General features: G+C 34.4%; 1 protein-coding gene across 1 annotated transcript in view; it reads left to right on the top strand.

Annotated features, from left to right (window-relative positions):
- Positions 1-10,172: 10,172 nt before the first annotated feature.
- The window catches only part of LOC136041169 (proteasome subunit alpha type-1-like), a 34,696-nt gene continuing 25,781 nt past the window's right edge, over positions 10,173-19,087 (top strand). Inside the window, exons 1-2 of the mRNA XM_065725698.1 lie at positions 10,173-10,310; positions 15,240-15,299. Of these exons, the coding sequence (XP_065581770.1) occupies positions 10,308-10,310; positions 15,240-15,299 (63 nt within the window). The 5' untranslated portion in view covers positions 10,173-10,307. The remainder of the gene's footprint in view (positions 10,311-15,239; positions 15,300-19,087) is intronic.

Below are 19,087 nucleotides of genomic sequence, written 5' to 3' on the forward strand. Positions count from 1 at the left end.
AGAGCAAATGATGTCCTATAACAGGCCAAGCCAGTTTATTTGGAAATTGTGGAGGTGGCGATCCAATTTGACAAAGCAGGCAGCCACCTCCAAATAAATCAATTTTTCCACCTACTCTTCAAATGGGAAAATGGAGGACTCTACAGTGAATAAATACAACGTTGAAGGATTCACTGACTTGTAAATAACACTGGTGTAGTTAACGACATCTTCGTGGGTTTTTACTGGGTTTTGCGCAACAGTTTGTTGGCGTCAAAGATTGCAACGGTGTTGTTCTTTTAAAGTAGCATTTCTTTTCCTTCACTTTTGAGTCGTTCTGATTCTTACTGTCGCTTGTCTTCTAACAGAACAATTCTTTGTTCTTCACTTTCATTTCTGACACATTCTGATTCTTGCTGTTGCTTGTAATTCTCACGGTATGTTCTAACTGTATATTTCTCTGTTATTGGTGTCGTATATCTTCTAACCACATATTTCTTTGTTCTTTATTTTCATTTTGAATTCTTTTGGATCCTAATTGTCGTATGTCTTGTAGCCACATAATTTTCGCTCTTTTTGTTCTTCACTTTTGTTTTTAAGTTGTTGTAACTCTCGCTGCCGCTTTTCTTTAAACGTCCTATTTCTTTGTTCTTCAATTTCATTTTGACTCTATTTAATTGTTGTTTTCCCAGATATTCTAACTACATTTTCCTTTATTTTTTATTTTCCTCTATCGTTGCTTCAGACATTTTTCCAATGTCCTTTACCTTAGCTGCTCAGATTGGTCTTGTCACTTTTGATGGTCTAGTTTGCTCATTTTCACCCTTACATTTACCTATCTCAGGTCGTTCTCTTGATATTGTCTCATTTGATGGTCCATATTGTTCATTTTGAGCTTACAACTTTGTCCTCTTTTGTCCTTTATTGTCAAAGAAACAACAAAGAGAGAAATTTCAACGAAGTAACAAACAAACGGGACTAAGGCCAGTAAAAAGGAAAAATAAAAACTAAAAAAAGTGGATATTTCACCTGTATGAAAACAAGACATCTTCAAAGTTGACAAAACAAAGATAAAAAATAAAATAGCCTAAAAACAAATAAAATCCAAAATGAAGAAATATAAACAACAAAATTAATTTCTATAATTGTCACAACTGTGACTGAGATTTTCACTGATTTGTCACTAGACATTTTTTGTCCTCATTTGAGCTTATATTAATTATTTTTGTCCTCTAGATGTTATAAAGCTGCTGAAAATGCCTTTTGAAATTTACATCCCCGATTATGAATACATGTATTTATGTATTTTCTAAGTTTTTGTTCTATAAATATTTCTAAAACTGATTGAAAATCTAATTTCCTTGATTCTTCACTTTTAATGGACATAATTGCTAGGCCAATCAGTCTGTTCTAGTTCTTTGTTGATATAAGTTAGTTTCTTCTTGGTTTTACCCTTGGAAATGGCGACACTCCAAAAGCAGTGCTTATTTGAGTCCAGCACAGCTACTCACACTCCTCCTCCATCCCAATCTATTAAAAGCCTCCCTCTTTACACCCTCCCAGGAAATTTTCATTTCTTTTAAACATTTCTTTATGATGAGCCCTAGGGCTAAGCTTTCCGTTTAGCCCTAGACGGTTGGCCTGAAAAGACAATCTTCGGCAATCTGTAATTTTCATCCGCAGAACGTGCCCTAACCATCTCAACATTTCTTTAATTATAGCCCTAGAAAGTAGGATTGAACCACATTTTTCGTAAAGCCTACAGTTTGAAATACTGTCAGTCAGCTGGGTACCCAGAACAATCCGTAGGCAATTTATCTGGAAAACATCTAGTGAATCTTCATACGATTTTCGGAGTACCCATGCTTCAAAGCCATATTTGACGACTGTCATCACTTTACCTTCCAATATTCTAATCTTGGTTTGCAGACTTATATTTCTATTGTTTTGAATTTTTTTAACTGTGAAAACGAAACATTTATTTTGCTCCGATTCAGACTAATTTTAATTATTGTTCTCTAGTATATTTATCAAACAGTTCGTGGTGACGAACTGTAGTAAGGAGCGACCCGGCTCAATAGTAACCGAAACCCTAAAAAACGGAATTTTAATACCATTAGTTACATCAAAAGAACTGCATTTTTATGTTGATTTTAAATATATAAGTTTCATCAACTTTAGTCTTATCCATCCAAAGTCACGAGCCTGAGAAAAATTGCCTTATTTTAGAAAATAGGGGGAAACACCCCCTAAAAATCATTGGATCTTAACAAAAATTACACCATTAAATTCAGCCTATTAGAAGTTTCAAGCGCCTATCTATAAAAATGTGGAATTTTGTAATTTTTGCCAGAAGACAGATCACGGATGCGTGTTTATTTGTTTTTTTGTTGTTTTTATCCCAGGGGTGATCGTATCGACCCAGTTGTCCTGCAATATCGCAAGAGGGCTCATTCTAATGGAAATTAAAAGTTCTAGTGTCCTTTGCGAGTGACCAAAAAAAAATCTGAGGGCACCTAGGCCCCCTCCCACACCCAGTTTTTTCTAAAAGTCACCGGATCAAAAATCTGAGATAGCCATTTTGTTCAACATAGTCTAAAAACCTAGTAATTGTGTCTTTCGGGACGACTTAATCCCCCACCGGCCCTGGGGGAGGGGCTGCAAGTTACAAACTTTGGCCATTGTTTACATATAGTAATGGTTATTGGGAAGTGTAAAGAAGTTTTGAGGGGACTTTTTCCTGTTAAAGGGGGGGTTAAGTGGGATGATCTTTCCATCGAGGAGTTTATCATGAGGGAAGAGAACTTCCATGAAGGGGCTGCAGGATTTTCTATTATTATTTTTAAAAAATGAGAAAATAAATATATAAAAAAATTTTCAGCTGGAAGTAAGGAGCAGCATTAAAACCTGAAAAGAACAGAAATTACTACTACGTATATAAGGGGGTTCATCTCCTCCACAATACTTCGCTCTTCAAATAAAGTATTTTTAGTAATTTCAACTATTTATTCTACGGCTTTTGGAATTCTGGGGTCATTCGTGAAGAATTTGGACAAAATTCAAGCTTTACGGAAAGAGCAAGGTATTGACTAGGGGGTGAACCCCCTCATATATGTAATATAAATGCACATATATAGAAGTTCGTTACGTAAGTTAATTCTTAAGTAAAGTATATTTATTACTAATAAAAATGTTCGTAAAAATATAAAAAGTTCTAGATACTATTTTAAGTAACCAAAAACTGGAGGGCAACTAGAGCTCCTCCCCCACCCTCTTTTTGTATCAAAATCTTCTGATCGCAACTATGAGAAAGCCATTTAGCCAAAAAAATTAAAATGCAAATTTCGTTTTAATTATTTATGTGCGGTGAGCCAAAATCAAAACATACATTAATTCAAAAACGTTCAGAAATCAAATAAAAAAACAAGTTTTATTGACTGAAAGTAAGGAGCGAAATTAAAACTTAAAAAGAACAGAAATTACTCCGTATATGTAAGGGGATTTTCCTCCTCAATGCCCCGCTCTTTACGCTAAAGTTTGACTCTTTCTCTTAACTATTGAACTTACATATACATATATGTATCCTTACATATACGGAGTAGTTTCTGTTCGTTTTAAGTTTTAAGTTCAATCCTTACTGTCAGTTAAAAAAACTGTTTTTTTTGTTTAATCCACTTTTAAAAGCCATATTAAATCACTACAAATTTAAAAAATAAAGCCCTAAAAATTCTTAAACTTTTTATTCCATCAACTGTTGAACTTCCAAATAAGTCTTCGACAAATATATCGACAAATATAGTACTAAGAGATCTAAATTCGCTCCATTTGTGTCAATAGCCCGGTGTTGGGATGCTTACACGGATCCTTTCGATAAATTTTCTTCTCTCCATTTAATAAAAAGGAAACTTAAATTTCATTCAGTTCTGGATTGTTTTTAGTTAAGCATCTTTTCAATAAGGCAAAGTTATTTCTATGATTTGTTGCTCTGGTTGAATGTGGGCCTCTCAGCTGTATTCTAGTATTAATTTACATTTAATAATATTGAAATTTTCAATTTTTTCAATATTATTGAAAGATCCTGGGCTAGCTGCTACTTTCGTATTATTGTTGTGTTATTGTATCTTTGCTGTCATGTTTATTTTTGTATTGTAGTGTAATTTGTTATTGTATCTTTGTCTAGGCCTAGTTTTTCGAGCTTGTCTCCCCATGGGCTTATTTCATATATATACATGTATATGAGATTAAAAAATAAATGAATTTGAACTTGAGCCTTGGCTGTTTTACTTTTAACATCTTCACTACTCCCACCGTCTTTACTTTTTCAAACATGTTCTAGCACCCTGAACTCGCAAAACCTCTAAAAGATCATTCGTCTTGATCACACTTTCATCTAGGATGCTTAAATCATCGGCATAATCTAAGTCTAGGAGAGTTTTTCCTCCCCATTTGATTCCATGGTCTCCCATTGCCTTTCCTTTGCTCCTTAACACAAAGTCCATAAAAATGATCCATATAAAGGGGGATAGAGCACAATCCTACTTAACTCCTTATTTAATACAAAACCAGCTGCTAAACTCATTTCCTACTTTAACCGCAGCAGTGTTATTCTCGTACACAGCGCTAATCACTTTAATGTATTTGTCTGGTATACCATACAAGGATAAGACTGCTAAAGCTCATCTATCAATAGAATCGAATGCTTGCTCATAATCTAAAAGACTGAGGACCAAAGGTGTTTGACAACTAAGGAACTTCTCATTTATTAACCTAGGAGTGAAAATTCGGTCGACACATCCTCTATCTTTTCTAAAACCGCACTGTTCTTCTCTTAAAACTTTGTCTACAGCATCTCTCAGTCTAAAAAAGTATCATTTTAAATAAGTAATTTGTTACCTACAGAGACCAGACTAATGCCTCGATAATTATTACACTTAGTCTTATCACCTTTCTTATATGGTGGTTTATTTAAGGTCTTCCTAAAATCGTTAAGTGCTTTCCCTTTTTCAAAAATTATATTCATAATCTTCAGTAGCTGATTTCTAACCTCAGAGCCACCATATTTAAAAACCTTATTTACCACACTATCAACACCTAAAGCCTTATTTATTTTTTAATCCTCTTAGTACTGTCACTAATTCTTCCTCACAAAACAAATCTTCCTTCACATCCAAGGTATCAAAAACTTCTTTATTTTCACCCACCTCTCTTTAACTGTTTCTTTATCACTAATTGTGGCCTCGTTCCTCTCTTTAACTGGGACAAGTCCGGATTGACTCCTCCCTCTCAGTTTATTAACATGCCAGTATAATATTTTACTACTATGCTTCCTAGCTGCATCTTTCAGATTCCTGGCAATTTTATCTATGGCCTCCCCTTCATATCTCCTTAGTTCATATTTTAAGGCTTCCTCCACTTTCTTTACTTTTGTTTTGTTTTCTTATGATCCATTACTGAGATAATTCTTGTACAAACTCCTTTTCCTCTCTTTTTAAACATAAATATTTTTTACTTAATATTCCTAGCTGCAGTCTTAACTTTCTTCATTAAGACACCCTCAGCAACTTCACGAATTATTTTTCTAAAATGATTTCAACCATCTTCCACATTCTCAGATTTTAAACCCACAAGTTCAGTATTCAACTGTTCCTGGAAAGTTTCTCTCAAATTCTTACCCTGGAGTCTACCAACATCATAATTTCCCGGAGGTAGTTACCCTTCTGAAATTTCAGTTTTAAATTATCCCGAGACACTAGTATATGGTGATCTTTACTCTTAACATCAATAAGAGTAGCCCTATATACTTTAGTATCTTGTATTGAGTCCGCCAGTCTTTGGTTTACTACAGCATAATCAATAAGGATTGCTGTCTTACCACCACTTGAATACCATTTCAACTTATAGGCCATTTTATGACCAAACATTATAGTGGTTATAACTAGATTGTTATGCCTCAAAAATTACAAGTATTTAGCCATCACTTTTTTCTTTTCCTACACCAAATTTACCTAGGCTAAGATACCTTCTATCCCTATTTCTACCAGCCTGGGCGTTTAAATCTCTTAGGAAAAACACTATTTTTTCAACTTTGGACCCTGTCTGTTTGCTGCTGTAACTCTAAGTAAAATTTATCTGAGTTACTAGTATCTCCGTCAGTCGGTTCAACATGGGCATATACTACTATAACTGATACTCTGAACTTTTTAGTGATAAAATGAGCAATTATTATTTTATTGTTAATATCTTCCCAGCCTAAACAAGACTTAGCAGCTTCCTTATTCATTATGAGCCCTACTCCTTGCTTATGTGCACAGTCCTTCCTTCCCGAGTAAAAAAAAAAATTATATTACCTATTTTCCTGCTTCCTGCTCCCGGGATATGAGTTTTTGAAACTCCTAATAAGTCCAGTTTGAATCGTCTGAATTCGCATGTCAAAATGTCGACACGATTATCATTTTTTAACGTCGTAACATTCCAAGGTCCAATTTTCATGTTCTTTAAATCATTGAAATTATTTTGGACTCAGTAAAAGTAATGATTTCCAGATACCAATGCAGGACAGAGATCAACATATTTCCTCAAGTCTACACCAAAGATCTTAAGTCGGCTTAGAACCGGACAGCAAGAGGACCCCGGGACCTCCAGTATGAATGGTGGCTATTTAAAATCCTGGGCACATCTTGGTCAGAGCATGGTTTTCAGAACTGGGCGATGCTCTTTTATCAACAAGAGTCAAAATCCTGCACAGACAGTCCCAAGCCTATTACATCTGACTCATTATATATTCATCCCTACAAATATTTTGCTAAAGTAGGAAATAAAGATGCTACTATGGTGAGGCAGCCCATAGTAGCTAATTTGCTAGGAAGAGGTTTTTCAGCCCGAAACCACCCGTAAAAACAAACCAAGCCGAGAAGTTTTATCCATTAGCCAGAATCCCGTTGAAATGCTGTGTCGTTTACTATACTGGAATTTCCTAAAGGGATGTCACTTCTCAAATTAGGTAGGTAGGTAGGTTTTATTTTTATCCACAATATAAACATAAATATAGATGACAGCACTAATAAATTATTGCACCAGAAAGAAAGTCCTAAGGACTTGTGCTGCAAGTTGATATTATGATTTATATCTTATAAATAAATATCTAAATTTGACATCTCATGATTATCCACCTAGCCTATTTTATATGTTTAAAAAACAACAACACATACACATGAACACAATGCAACAAAATAATCCTATTAAATACTATTAACCGGTTTCAGCTCCCCCCCAAGAAACTGCGAAAGAAGACATAAAAAACGTCCCACCCTTCAAAATCTATTAGTGAAATAAAAAATTTGCAATTATTTTTAAATCTGTATAAAGTGACACACTCCCTGATGCTAGCCGGTAGATTATTCCAAACAGAGGGCCCTAAATTATGAACCACATATGATGATCTGACTGTGTTTCTTTTTTCATGGCTTAAAAGTTGTGAATTTTTTGTATCATAACTATGGTGCTTCTGATTCATGGAAAAATAATCATGAAAATATTCAGGGCATATATGTTTCATGCTCTGGAACACAAAAATTGATGCATGGTAGTCACGAATCTAACTAACATTTAAAACATTACACCAGAAAAAGCTAACAATAGTTTTGGATTTAACCTGCTCTTTTATGTCCCCAATCAATCGAATGCTTTTATTTTGCAAAATCTGGTAAAAAAGGTAAAGAATACGGCATTAGACTTTACAGTCCGTACCGGCGGTGCTGATCTCCGTTTCTTGGCCCTTCAGCCAGGAAGTGCAATGGGGGGTTGGGGGCCAGCCATCCTGTGCTTTCGCACACCCTTCCTGTTTACCTTCCCCAGATTTCTCCAGGTACCCATTTAGAGCTGGGTCGACTCTGGCTAAGCTTACAGAGTCACGCCACTCACCCCCGTCCCAAGCTAAAGAATTGGGTACACCGGGATTCGAACTCGTGTCCTCTCAGACAAGGGATCCCGAATCCAGCGCACCAACCCATTCGGCCAGGCCGGCCTTTGAAAAATCTGGATCCTTTTATAATTAGAAAAAAATGGGAATAGAGTTTACTGCAAGGTCCCCAGTCACGCATGTACCCTGAAAGGGTCGAGGCAGCCCTTTGCAGAAGCCGATGTCCATAGATCTGGATCTTAAGCCCTGCCAAGTTGTCCTTCTATAGAGGATCCTCCCACGACATTGTTCTGCGTACTTAAGTGCCAACTACAATTTACTTCAAGTAATTAGTACTGATACTTAATTACAATTTTGTTTGAGTGCTTAGTGTGTATACTTAAATGCTTTTTGGAGTCCTTTACCCCAAACTGCTGGCGGCACACCTGAACGCTGCTGAAATGTTTCTAAACGCCGTAAAGACTTTAGTCGGCGACGTGCTGCAGATAAATCGATGCGGCGTCAGGACCTAGCCACTTGCCCTTGTTTTTGTTCTACTTTCAAACAGTTCGTGGTAACGAACTGTAGTAAAGAGCGACCCGGCTCAATAGTAACCAAAACTCTAAAAAATGGAATTTTGGTACCAATAGCTACATCAAAAGAATCGCATTTTAATGCTGATTTTAAATATATAAGTTTCATCAAGTTTAGTCTTACCAATCAAAAGTTACGAGCCTAAGAAAATTTGTGTTATTTTAGAAAATAGGGGGAAACCCCCCTAAAAGTTATAGAATCTTAACGAAAATCACACCATCAGATTCAGCGTATCAGAGAATCCGACTGTAGAAGCTTCAAGTTCCTATCTACAAAAACGTGGAATTTTATATTTTTTAACTAGAAGGCAGATCACGGATGCGTGTTTATTTGTTTTTTTGTTTTGTTTTTTTTTCTCAGGGGTGATCGTATCGACCCAGCTGTCCTAGAATGTTGCGAGAGGGCTCATTCTAATGGAAATACAAATTTCTAGTGCCCTTTTTAAGTGACCAAAAAATTGGAGGGCATCTAGGCCCCCTCCCACGCTAATTATTTTCCCAAAGTCAACGGATCAAAATTCTGAGATAGCCATTTTATTCAACGTAGTCGAAAAACTTTATAACTATGTCTTTGCGGACGACTTACTCCCCCACAGTCCCCGTGGGAGGGGTTACAAGTTCAAAACTTTGACCAGTGCTTACATAAATAGTAATGATTATTGGGAAGTGTACAGGCGTTTTCAAGAGGATTTTTGGTTGGAGGCAGGGGTTGAGAAGAGGGGGATATGCTGGGGGAACTTTCCATCAATGAATTTGTCATGGGGGAAGAAAATTTCCATGAAGGGAGCGCAGGATTTACTAGCATTGCTTAAAAAAAAACAATGACAAAATAAATATGAAAAAGTTTTTTTTCAGCTGGAAGTTAGCAGCAGCATTAAAACTTAAAACGAACAGAAATTATTACCCATATGAGGGGCTCACCTCCTCCTAATACCTCGTTCTTTACGGTAAAGCATTTTTAGTAATTGCAACTATTTATTCTGCGGCTTTTGTGATTCAGGGGTCATTCTTAATGAATTGGGACAAAATTTAAGCTTTAGTGTAAAGAGCGAGGTACTGACGAGGGGAGGAACCCCCTCATATATGTAATAAAAACATGAGAATACAAAAGTTCTTTACGTAAGCTAATTTATAAGTTACGTATATCTTTTACTTATAAAAAGATTCGTAGAAAATTAAAAGTTCTAGTTGCCTTTTTAATTAACCGAAAATCGGAAGGCAACTAGGCTTCCTCCCCCGCTCTTTTTTCTCAAAATCATTCGATCAAAATTATGAGAAAGCCATTTAGCCAAGAAAAATAAATATACAAATTTCGTTTTAATTATTCCTCTGCGGAGAGCCAAAATCAAAACATGCATTGATTCAAAAACGTTCAGAGATGAAATAAAAAAAACAAGTTTTTTAAATGAAAGTAAGGAGCGACATTAAAACTTAAAACGAACAGAAATTACTCCGTATATGAAAGGGGCTTTTCCTTCTCAACGCCCCGCTCTTTACGCTAAAGTTTTTTACTGTTTTAAAATGTAGAGTTAAGAGAAAGAGTCAAACTTTAGCGTAAAGAGCGGGGCGTTGAGAAGCAAAAGCCCCTTTCATATACGGAGTAATTTCTGTTCGTTTTAAGTTTTAATGTCGCTCCTTACTTTCATTTAAAAAACTTTTTTTTATTTAATTTCAGAAAATGCTGAATGTTGACACACCCTAAACTGACATCCCGGTCTGTCTGCTACTGAATCAAGCCATCATTCTATGAGCATTTTTCGAAGAAATTAAAAAGCTTAATAATTCCGTGCTTGGTCATTGCAGGCTAGATTTTTTAAAAGTAGCATCTAAATTTTGATATGGTAAAAATACATTTGCTGCTGTAATATGAATTTATGTATTTTTTTGGCTAATATACTATGTTGTATTTATTGTCATCTTGGTGACAAGTCTTGAAAAAATTCATGTTGGCTAGGCCATTTTCAGCTAGCCTAGGTAAATATATAAGTGTACTTATCCTAACGCGGTAAAAATTCTAGTTTAGGCACTTTTTGCTGTCTTGGAAAGGGGCTAGGTTAGGAAGATGAAACTTTCAGGGAAGGGTATACAATCTAAAGTATATCCTGGGAAGGTATTTTGAAGTAGCTTATCTACCTCCACTCCTTCTTCCTCTAGATGGCTTTGACTTTTGATGACCTTTACAAATCTGTGTCATAACAGTGAAATCTTAAGAAATAGATCTCTTGCTTAAATGAAGTAGCCTACAACCAAACTTTTTTCAGGTTCACAACTTTGTTCAATCCCAGTTTGTGAGGTTATAGACTAAAGATCTGCTAATACATTTCCTAAATTTAGATAAGGCCTGTTGATATGGCTCAAAACTCTACATAAATAACAGGAATTGCCTTTTCAGAAATAAAACCATAGAAAAAGAAACTGTTAACTGTATATTAAGGTAAAATACTGTTTTGTCAAAGTTTCAATAGGTATGATAGAACTATCAATTAGGCAAATTTCTAAGGCTTAGAAATAAGAAGACTGTTAACATATAAGCTTGGCATACCTTCCCAGAGTCTGTTTTTAGCCCAGGACTCATTGTGTCTTTAAAATACAAAACAAAAATGTGCTGTAAATTCTTATGTCAGCTCTAGTCTAAGCTGGCCTAAATTTCTTTGACAATTATGGAATATTTTTGCTTCTTATGGTTTATTTCTTGTTGTCATGCTTTCCATAGAAACAAAAACTTTGTGTTTCACATGTGACCTCTGATTATAATTTGAATATTTTGAGTTCTAAGATTCCAAAGAAACAAAGGTACTTTTGTATTATTCAGAACACACTCAATAAGTAAAGTTAGGTTCTTTTATGAAACAAACTATGATGCAAAAATCTGGTTTCATAGACACAAAGACATAATTCAATTTAGTTTGCTGTGTATAGTGATAGAAGATAGTGTCTGAACATGGATTTTGAAATGAAGATTTGGGATTTGCCAAAGGCTGAAAAAGAGGCAATTATATTTTTCCAGGATAAGGGGTTGCTGCCCACAACAAAACAGTGCAGCAATGGACACAACATGACTTTATACTCTTACAAGAAGGAACATTTTTGGAATTTGTAACAATAGGCCATGTTTGAAAAAAGTCAATTTGCATGTTGTCATTCTAAGTTGTAATTTTACATTTTTCCTAATAAAGTATTATATTTTCATCATATTTTGTTTTATTTCATTAGCTTTATCAAAAGGCTGGGCTATTTATTAGCACATTAGGGGAGGGGGGTGCATTATATCAGCTACCTAACCTAAGCACCTCTATATATAAAATATTTAATTAAAATGTACCTGCATTGTAGTTTGTTTCAGAAAAGAACATAACTTCACTGATTGAGTGTGTTTTGAATAATACACAAGTACCAAAACAAATATATTTGATGTTGCATCCCAATTGTCAAAATTTCAAATAAGACTTTTTCTGCTCAAACTAAACTGTGAAGCACAAAAGTCTTTCCAATAAAGTTCAACAATTTTGAAGTATAATGCTAAAAACACATCATGGTTGCCATTTTTCTTGTTGAAATTACAATTTTTTATGAGGACTGTGTGAAAAATGGATTTTTAATTTTTAGCTTATAGCAAAGCACAATAAGTGCAGCAAGTATTTTTTTGTACTTTAATGTATTGCCTGCTAGTATTTCAGTATTTCGTTTAATAATAGATAATGTTAGGAACTGCTTTTGTTTTATAAAAGAAGGCCAGTGAACTCTGAGACTAATGACAGTGAAATTTATTATCAACAAATAGTTGTAAAAATTGTCAAAAAAAGATTCTTCAGGTTGTAGAATATCAAAATGAAAGTGAAGGGCAAGTTTGATCAGCAAATGGCTTTCCAAAGAAAAAGTTCTCCCATCTACAACCTTGGGCTATGTTCAATCTTTAGGGGTGGGGTGGGGTGCTGGGACACAGTTAAACTAGGGTAACTCCTAATCCAAATAAATAAATATGTTACAAAAATAATAAAATAAGCATTTTGTTATTAGCATATATCTTTTGTTGTGAGTGTGGGGGGGGGGGGGTGACTAGATTGATAACCAAGCTTTCAGTAAAAATGAAGCATTTTTTCTAGTCTAACTGAAAAAGTTTTTAGGATTTAGATTTGCGTTTAAGCCATGGAAAAAAGAGAATAGACTTCTTTTTCAACTTAAAAAGCTGTTGTACTGGGCAAATATAACTTTCAGCAATTGATTCAAAGCATAAATTTAGATATGCTAGGGTAAATTGTCATCTTTCAGACTGGAACTGCATTTCATGAAACCACTTCAGACTAAAGCCAAAATTGGCTTTGGCAAAATTCTGGATGATAGGCTATTTTCAATCCTAGAAAGAAATTGATTTAGGTGAGTAAAAGTGTCAGGAATGGATTTGTAGTCTAGATTGGGAAGATTCATTGAAACAGCTTCCTCAAGCATTTCCCCCTCCTTAGGTTGTTGACCTTTGACAAAGGTAATTTTAGTGCAGGATTTTTTTCAGCACTGGCAGCAATAGTAATGAATTTTGTTCTTATTACAGAAACTTCAATTAGTTTATGTTTATATTTGCTTTCAGTTTAATTGAATCTATCCCCTCCTAAACATAGATATGGCCCTAGACTGAACACTAATTTACTGCTGTCTTCAAATTGGTATTGTTACATGACTTTCAATGAGGAATAAGTATGGAAAGGAGTGCAAGTCAACATAACCAGTAAACTTAGGGTTTAGCTTAGGTCTGTATCAAGGCATGTGTGTGTATGTCGGTGTTTGAGCAGACTTGAGTCCAATTAAACTAAAAGCAAGCATACAAATAAATTAAATAGATTTATCTGGTAGAAATTTGCTGTAGAATTGTTGCTATAGGAATTTTAGTAAAGAATAGTTGCTAGTTTAAAAAGCGAATCTTTCTCCAAAATAAACTTGACAAATTTAGACATTTTTGACTATTCCAAAAGTTACAACAAAAAGCTGTTTTTAGGACACCTTTATTTCATTTAAAGGATAAGCAAGTCCTCTATCCAAAAGAAAATATGTATATCGTCAACATAAGATGCTATTATTTATTGCGACCATAAAATTTTTATTTAGCTTGATTCTATTCATCTACTTTTCTGTTTGCAATTTACTGTTTTTTTTTTATATTATTCAATATAGTGTTCACCTTAATAAAGTACAATTGCTGTCTAAAGGACCTCTCCTTCCTAGAAAAACAGTGGCCAAAAATGGTTATTTTTTCATGATAATTAAGAAAATTTTCATAATTACCAAAATAGTTCAACTGTTAAGTTCTACTTTTGAAATAAGAGATACTTTGTTCTTTTGTTAAGCCTCTGATTGAATAAGCTAATTTTCCTACAATATTAATGCCTAATTGATTTTCCCTTATGAAAAAGGTCAATTCTGCCTAAAAACTAGGATATCATAATTTTGTCTTATATATATATATATATATATATATATATATATATATATATATATATATATATATATGCATATACTGTATTTAAGTTTATAGCTGCCAAGTTTGTTCAAACACTTGTCATACCTTTCAACTAATTTTAAAGTAACCTCTTCATAAAAAAATTTATGTTAGCTCTAATAACCAAGAATTCACTGCTGTTTTTGGATTGTCATCATCATTTTAATGGGTGTCACTGAGGCTTTGTTTGAGGGAAAGAAATGGATGGCAATTGCTTGATGCAAGATCAAGACTGTTGGGAGGGATGCGTGCCAGACAAAACTGTCCAACAAATTGGAAGTCTGACATGCAGTGTGAGGTCTTGCATTGTCATGAAGAAGGACAATTCTCTTTGTCAGCATGCCAAGTATTTTTTTTTTTTGAATTGCTCTGCAGAGCTTTCTGAGGGTTTGGCAGTGTGCTTTTGCTTTGTTAGTGGTTCCTTGTTCCATGAACTTGACCAAAAAAAACACCATGCCTATTCTAAAACACTAAAGCCATGATTTTGTGCAGGGACAGAGTGTGTTTGTCATTCAACTTTACAGGGGAATGTGTGTGTTTGCATTTCTTGTTCTGCTGCCATGTCAGTGGCATCTGTTACAATGATGACAACAATAAAAAAATAGCTGTGAACACTTGGGTTTTGGAGCAGGTGGCAAGTTTTTATGAAGAGGTTGCTTTAAAATTAGTTATGGTAAGTGTTTGAAAAAACTGAGCAACTATGCTGAAAAATAAAGTATGTACTTTCTGAAAAAAATTACTTTTTGAAATAGTCTGTTACAGTGTAACAGACCTTACTGAAAAAAACACCCCTCATCTATATATATATATATATATATATATATATATATATATATATATATATATATATATATATATATATATATATATATATATATATATATATATATATATATATATATATATATATATATATATATATATATATATATATATATATATATATATATATATATATATATATATATATATATATATATATATATATATATATATATATATATATATATATATATATATATATATATATATATATATATATATATATATATATATATATATATATATATATACCAGATTTCAATTTATTTTGGGAGAAGAGCCTGAGTTTGCCAGAACCCCAGAAAATGAGCAAATATAAAATGTGGGAATTTTGGATAAATCAAGACGAATTCTTAGTAGAATGAAATGATTTTGTTGAGTGCTTGGAATTAAAAGATCCTCCTGAAAATGTGCCTGTACACAATCATGCCATAATTGTAATATACCCTTCTACTTTTAGTTTAGAAACTTATATGATGCTGATGTTACTGTATGGAGTCCACAAGGAAGGCTTCACCAGGTAAGCTTTACATTTGAAATGATCTATTTTATTTTAACACTGATTCTCTTGTTCTAGTGACTAATTTTTCTTTTTTTTTGTAGAAAAAAAGCTTTGTAAATCTCTTGGACATTATAGTGACTTTAATAGTGGCCTTAATTAAGGCCACATTGAAGACAAAAACATGTTCTTTTTATCTGATTGTAGAGACTGACAAATAGGGATTGCTTTGACAAGGTTTGAACCTGTTGCTTAGAAATGACGTAAATTTTTATGTAAATACTTGTACTTATGAATTACCTAAAGCACTTTTTCCTAACTTGGATGGAGTATTTTTTTAACTGTGTATTTCAGTAATAAATAGTTTCTCCTGTAAGACTGGAATATAAGGGATTTTATTGCAAGTGTATAAAGAACTGGGCTGTTTGAACAGCAATTTGCATGCACTAATATATGTGTAAATATATTGTTTTTAAAGCATAAGTGTTACCTTAAAATTACCCAAAAATTGCGGGGACATAGAGGGTTGGAAGGGGGAAAAAGAAATCTTGGAAACCGGAAATCTTGGAAAACCCTTAGATTGGAGAGATTGGGATGAAACTTGATGGGAAGAATAAGCACAAGTTATAGATACGAGATTGACATAATTGGTACGGATCCGTTCTCTTTGAGGGAGCTGGGGGTTGTTAATTAATCTGATTAAGGAAAAATCAGAAAAATTGAGGTATTTTTAAATTAAGAACAGGTGACCAGACCTTAATGAAATTAGATATTTAGAAGGAACTCATGTCTCAGAGCTCTTATTTCAAATCCCAAAAAGATATTTTGACATTGGGGGGAGGTGGAGGGGGACCTGGAAATCTTGGATAATGCTTATAAATGTTGTAGATACGTGATTGACGTAACCAGACTTGATCCACTCTCTTTGATGGAGTTAGGTGGTGGGGCTCAGTGTTTTGACGAGTATGGTGCTTCTGGACGTGCTAGGACGATGAAAATTGGTAGGCGTGTCAGAGAGCTACACAAATTGACTTGATAAAGTACTTTTCCCCAATGACCATCTGGGGGGCTGAAGGGAGAGGAAAAATTAGAAAAATTGAGGTATTTTTAACTTACAAGTGGGTGATTGGATCTTAATGAATTTTGATATTTAGAACAACCTCGTAACTCGGAGCTCTTATTTTAAATCCCGACCGGCATTTAAGTCTCTGATTTCCTTTTAAAGCAATCTATTGATTCTTAGAATTTTTCTAGAGCTCATACCATATGAGCTCTTTGCTCTTGTTTTATTTTTTATCATTTTATTTATTGTTTTATTTTATTTTTTATAGTGATTTTTTATCTTCTGATAATAGTTGTATGTTTTCAGTTTTTATTGATTTGCTGCATGGTTTTAATGTATCTTTAATGATTGTTACCAAATCTCATTAAATAAGAGAAGAATAAGTCAAAACTCATTAAATTAGATAATAAGAGACAAATCAAACTCTGAAATCCTTCTTTTAAAATCTTGGTTTGAATTAAGTGTGTTGAAGACATGGATTTTTTGGCAGTTGCATAAGATGCAGGCAAGCCTTTCCAAGAAGCAGAGATCCTACCAAAAAGGCCCTTTTTGGGGGATGCCAATTTTTATTTGTATTGTATCCCACTGTCCAATTTCTGAGGGATATAAATTTAGAGCCTTCATTTGAATCTCTGGAGCCACATTTATTGTACTTTTTGATTATTTTAATGATATGGCTATCTCAAAGTTTTGATCCAGTGTCATAGGATTTACAGAGGGGCAAGCAACAAAGAAGGACATGGGAGGTGGCTGGTCCATCTCAAATCATTTTTCACTCTTTTCACTTTTCACTTTTCACTCACAAAAGCCAATAGAACGTTCAGTTTAAAAGCAAATAAACCTCTTTCAAAGTTCCTACATCCACCCTTCTATACAAAGTGCCTTGACAAAAAAAATGCTTGGAAGGCATATGGCCATTTATTTGTGTAGTGCTACAGTGCTACCTCTTAAATAAATGGATGTTTATCATATTCATGAAGCTTGTTGAAATAAACTCCAAGCTTGTGAATCATTGCATGTGAAGTAATTAACCACAAGAAACTTCTTTGTTAAAGTATATGAAGTGTAAAAAAGAAATACTGCTAAAATCACTTGTTAACAATTTATAGGTGTTATGAATAATCAAGGACAAATCATTATTTTTAATATATATATTTTAATATATATATATATATATATATATATATATATATATATATATATATATATATATATATATGGGGTGTTGAGGTGGCGCTTTGCGCCACCCCAACATCTAGTTGGTGGGGGCGCTTCGTGCCCCCCAAGCTCCCCCGCGCACGTAAGTCGTTACGCGCCATATTAGTTACACGCCATTGTAGTTGTGTCCCTGTGTCCCACCTGATATATGTTTTTAACTACATAAAACTTGCGAATATACAACATTCTTCGCTGTCCCATTGTCTGTGCATATAAATAGATTGTCAGGTTTACCGACTCTTGAACATGCAACATATAATTGTGCATGGGAAAAACAATCCATATTCAGATCTATACCTCATTATTCTAATGATTGCCCTTGAGCTTTGTTGATGGTGATTGCTAATCGAACATTCCCTGTGTCCCCGTCGTCATTTATATATCCCCCCTGTGCCCCCCGGCGTCCCCGTTGTAGTTGTGTCCCGGTGTCCCGGTCTGTAATTTCTCTTTGAGTGTCCTGGTCGTCATTTATATTCCCTGTGTCCCGGTCGTCATATGTGTCTCGGTTGTCCATGGGAAAAACAATCCATATTCTGATCTATACCTCATTATTCTAATGATTGCCCTTGAGCTTTGTTGATGGTGATTGCTAATCGAACATTCCCTGTGTCTCGGTCGTCATTTATATATCCCCCCTGTGCCCCCCGGCGCCCCCGTTGTAGTTGTGTCCCTGTGTCCCGGTGGTCATTTATATTCCCTGTGTCCCGGTGTCCCAGTCTGTAATTTCTCTTTGAGTGTCCCGGTCGTCATTTATATTCCCTGTGTCCCGGTCAGCTGCCAACAAAAGATAACTATTTATTTGTGCTTGCTGATATTTAGCAACCCATCTCTGTGTTCTAACACTCAAATTTTACTTCTGTAAATGATCATAGGAAGATTGTGAAGGCTTTAGAGAAAAAAAATGCGCACTACCTTCTTGCTTACTGTTGTCACTCATTTTTTAAATCAATAATGATTAAAATTAAATGCGTTATGAGTTGACATGTATTAAAGACCATTGGCCTCAAAATGAAACTGTACACAATTAGTAATCATAATTAAAGTGTATACATTAGAAATAGGCCTGTAACTTTGATACTTTCATTTTGATCACTGTTAAAAAAGTGGCTCCAGAACCCATTTTATGTGTGATGTTTGACAGGAGCTGCTTGTACAACAATAGTTCTAAATATTAATAGGGTTCCAAGAAAATCGTAGATAGATACTATAAAAATCAACTTTGAAAAATTAATAACATGTGAATATTAATTGGTGTAAACCCTTTAGGACTTTCATGCATTAATATCATTGAAGATTAGATGAAACTTGGGCTAAAGTATCAAAAATGCCCTTTACACACCTTACAGGAGGATTGAAAGCAAGCATAAAAGATGAGATGAATTGTTCAGCTTTACCCTTAGTTCAGACAGCCGCTTATTTTCTGGCGCAAAACGCCTCATATTCTCATTTCTGACAGCATAAACACAGGAATCACATCAGTTCATTTTCCCCTTTAAAAAAACGTAAGGCTAAGTTGAAGGTATATAAT

The sequence above is a fragment of the Artemia franciscana genome, chromosome 2 (genome assembly GCF_032884065.1).
Source record: "Artemia franciscana chromosome 2, ASM3288406v1, whole genome shotgun sequence".
Classification (NCBI taxonomy): Eukaryota; Metazoa; Arthropoda; class Branchiopoda; order Anostraca; family Artemiidae; genus Artemia; species Artemia franciscana.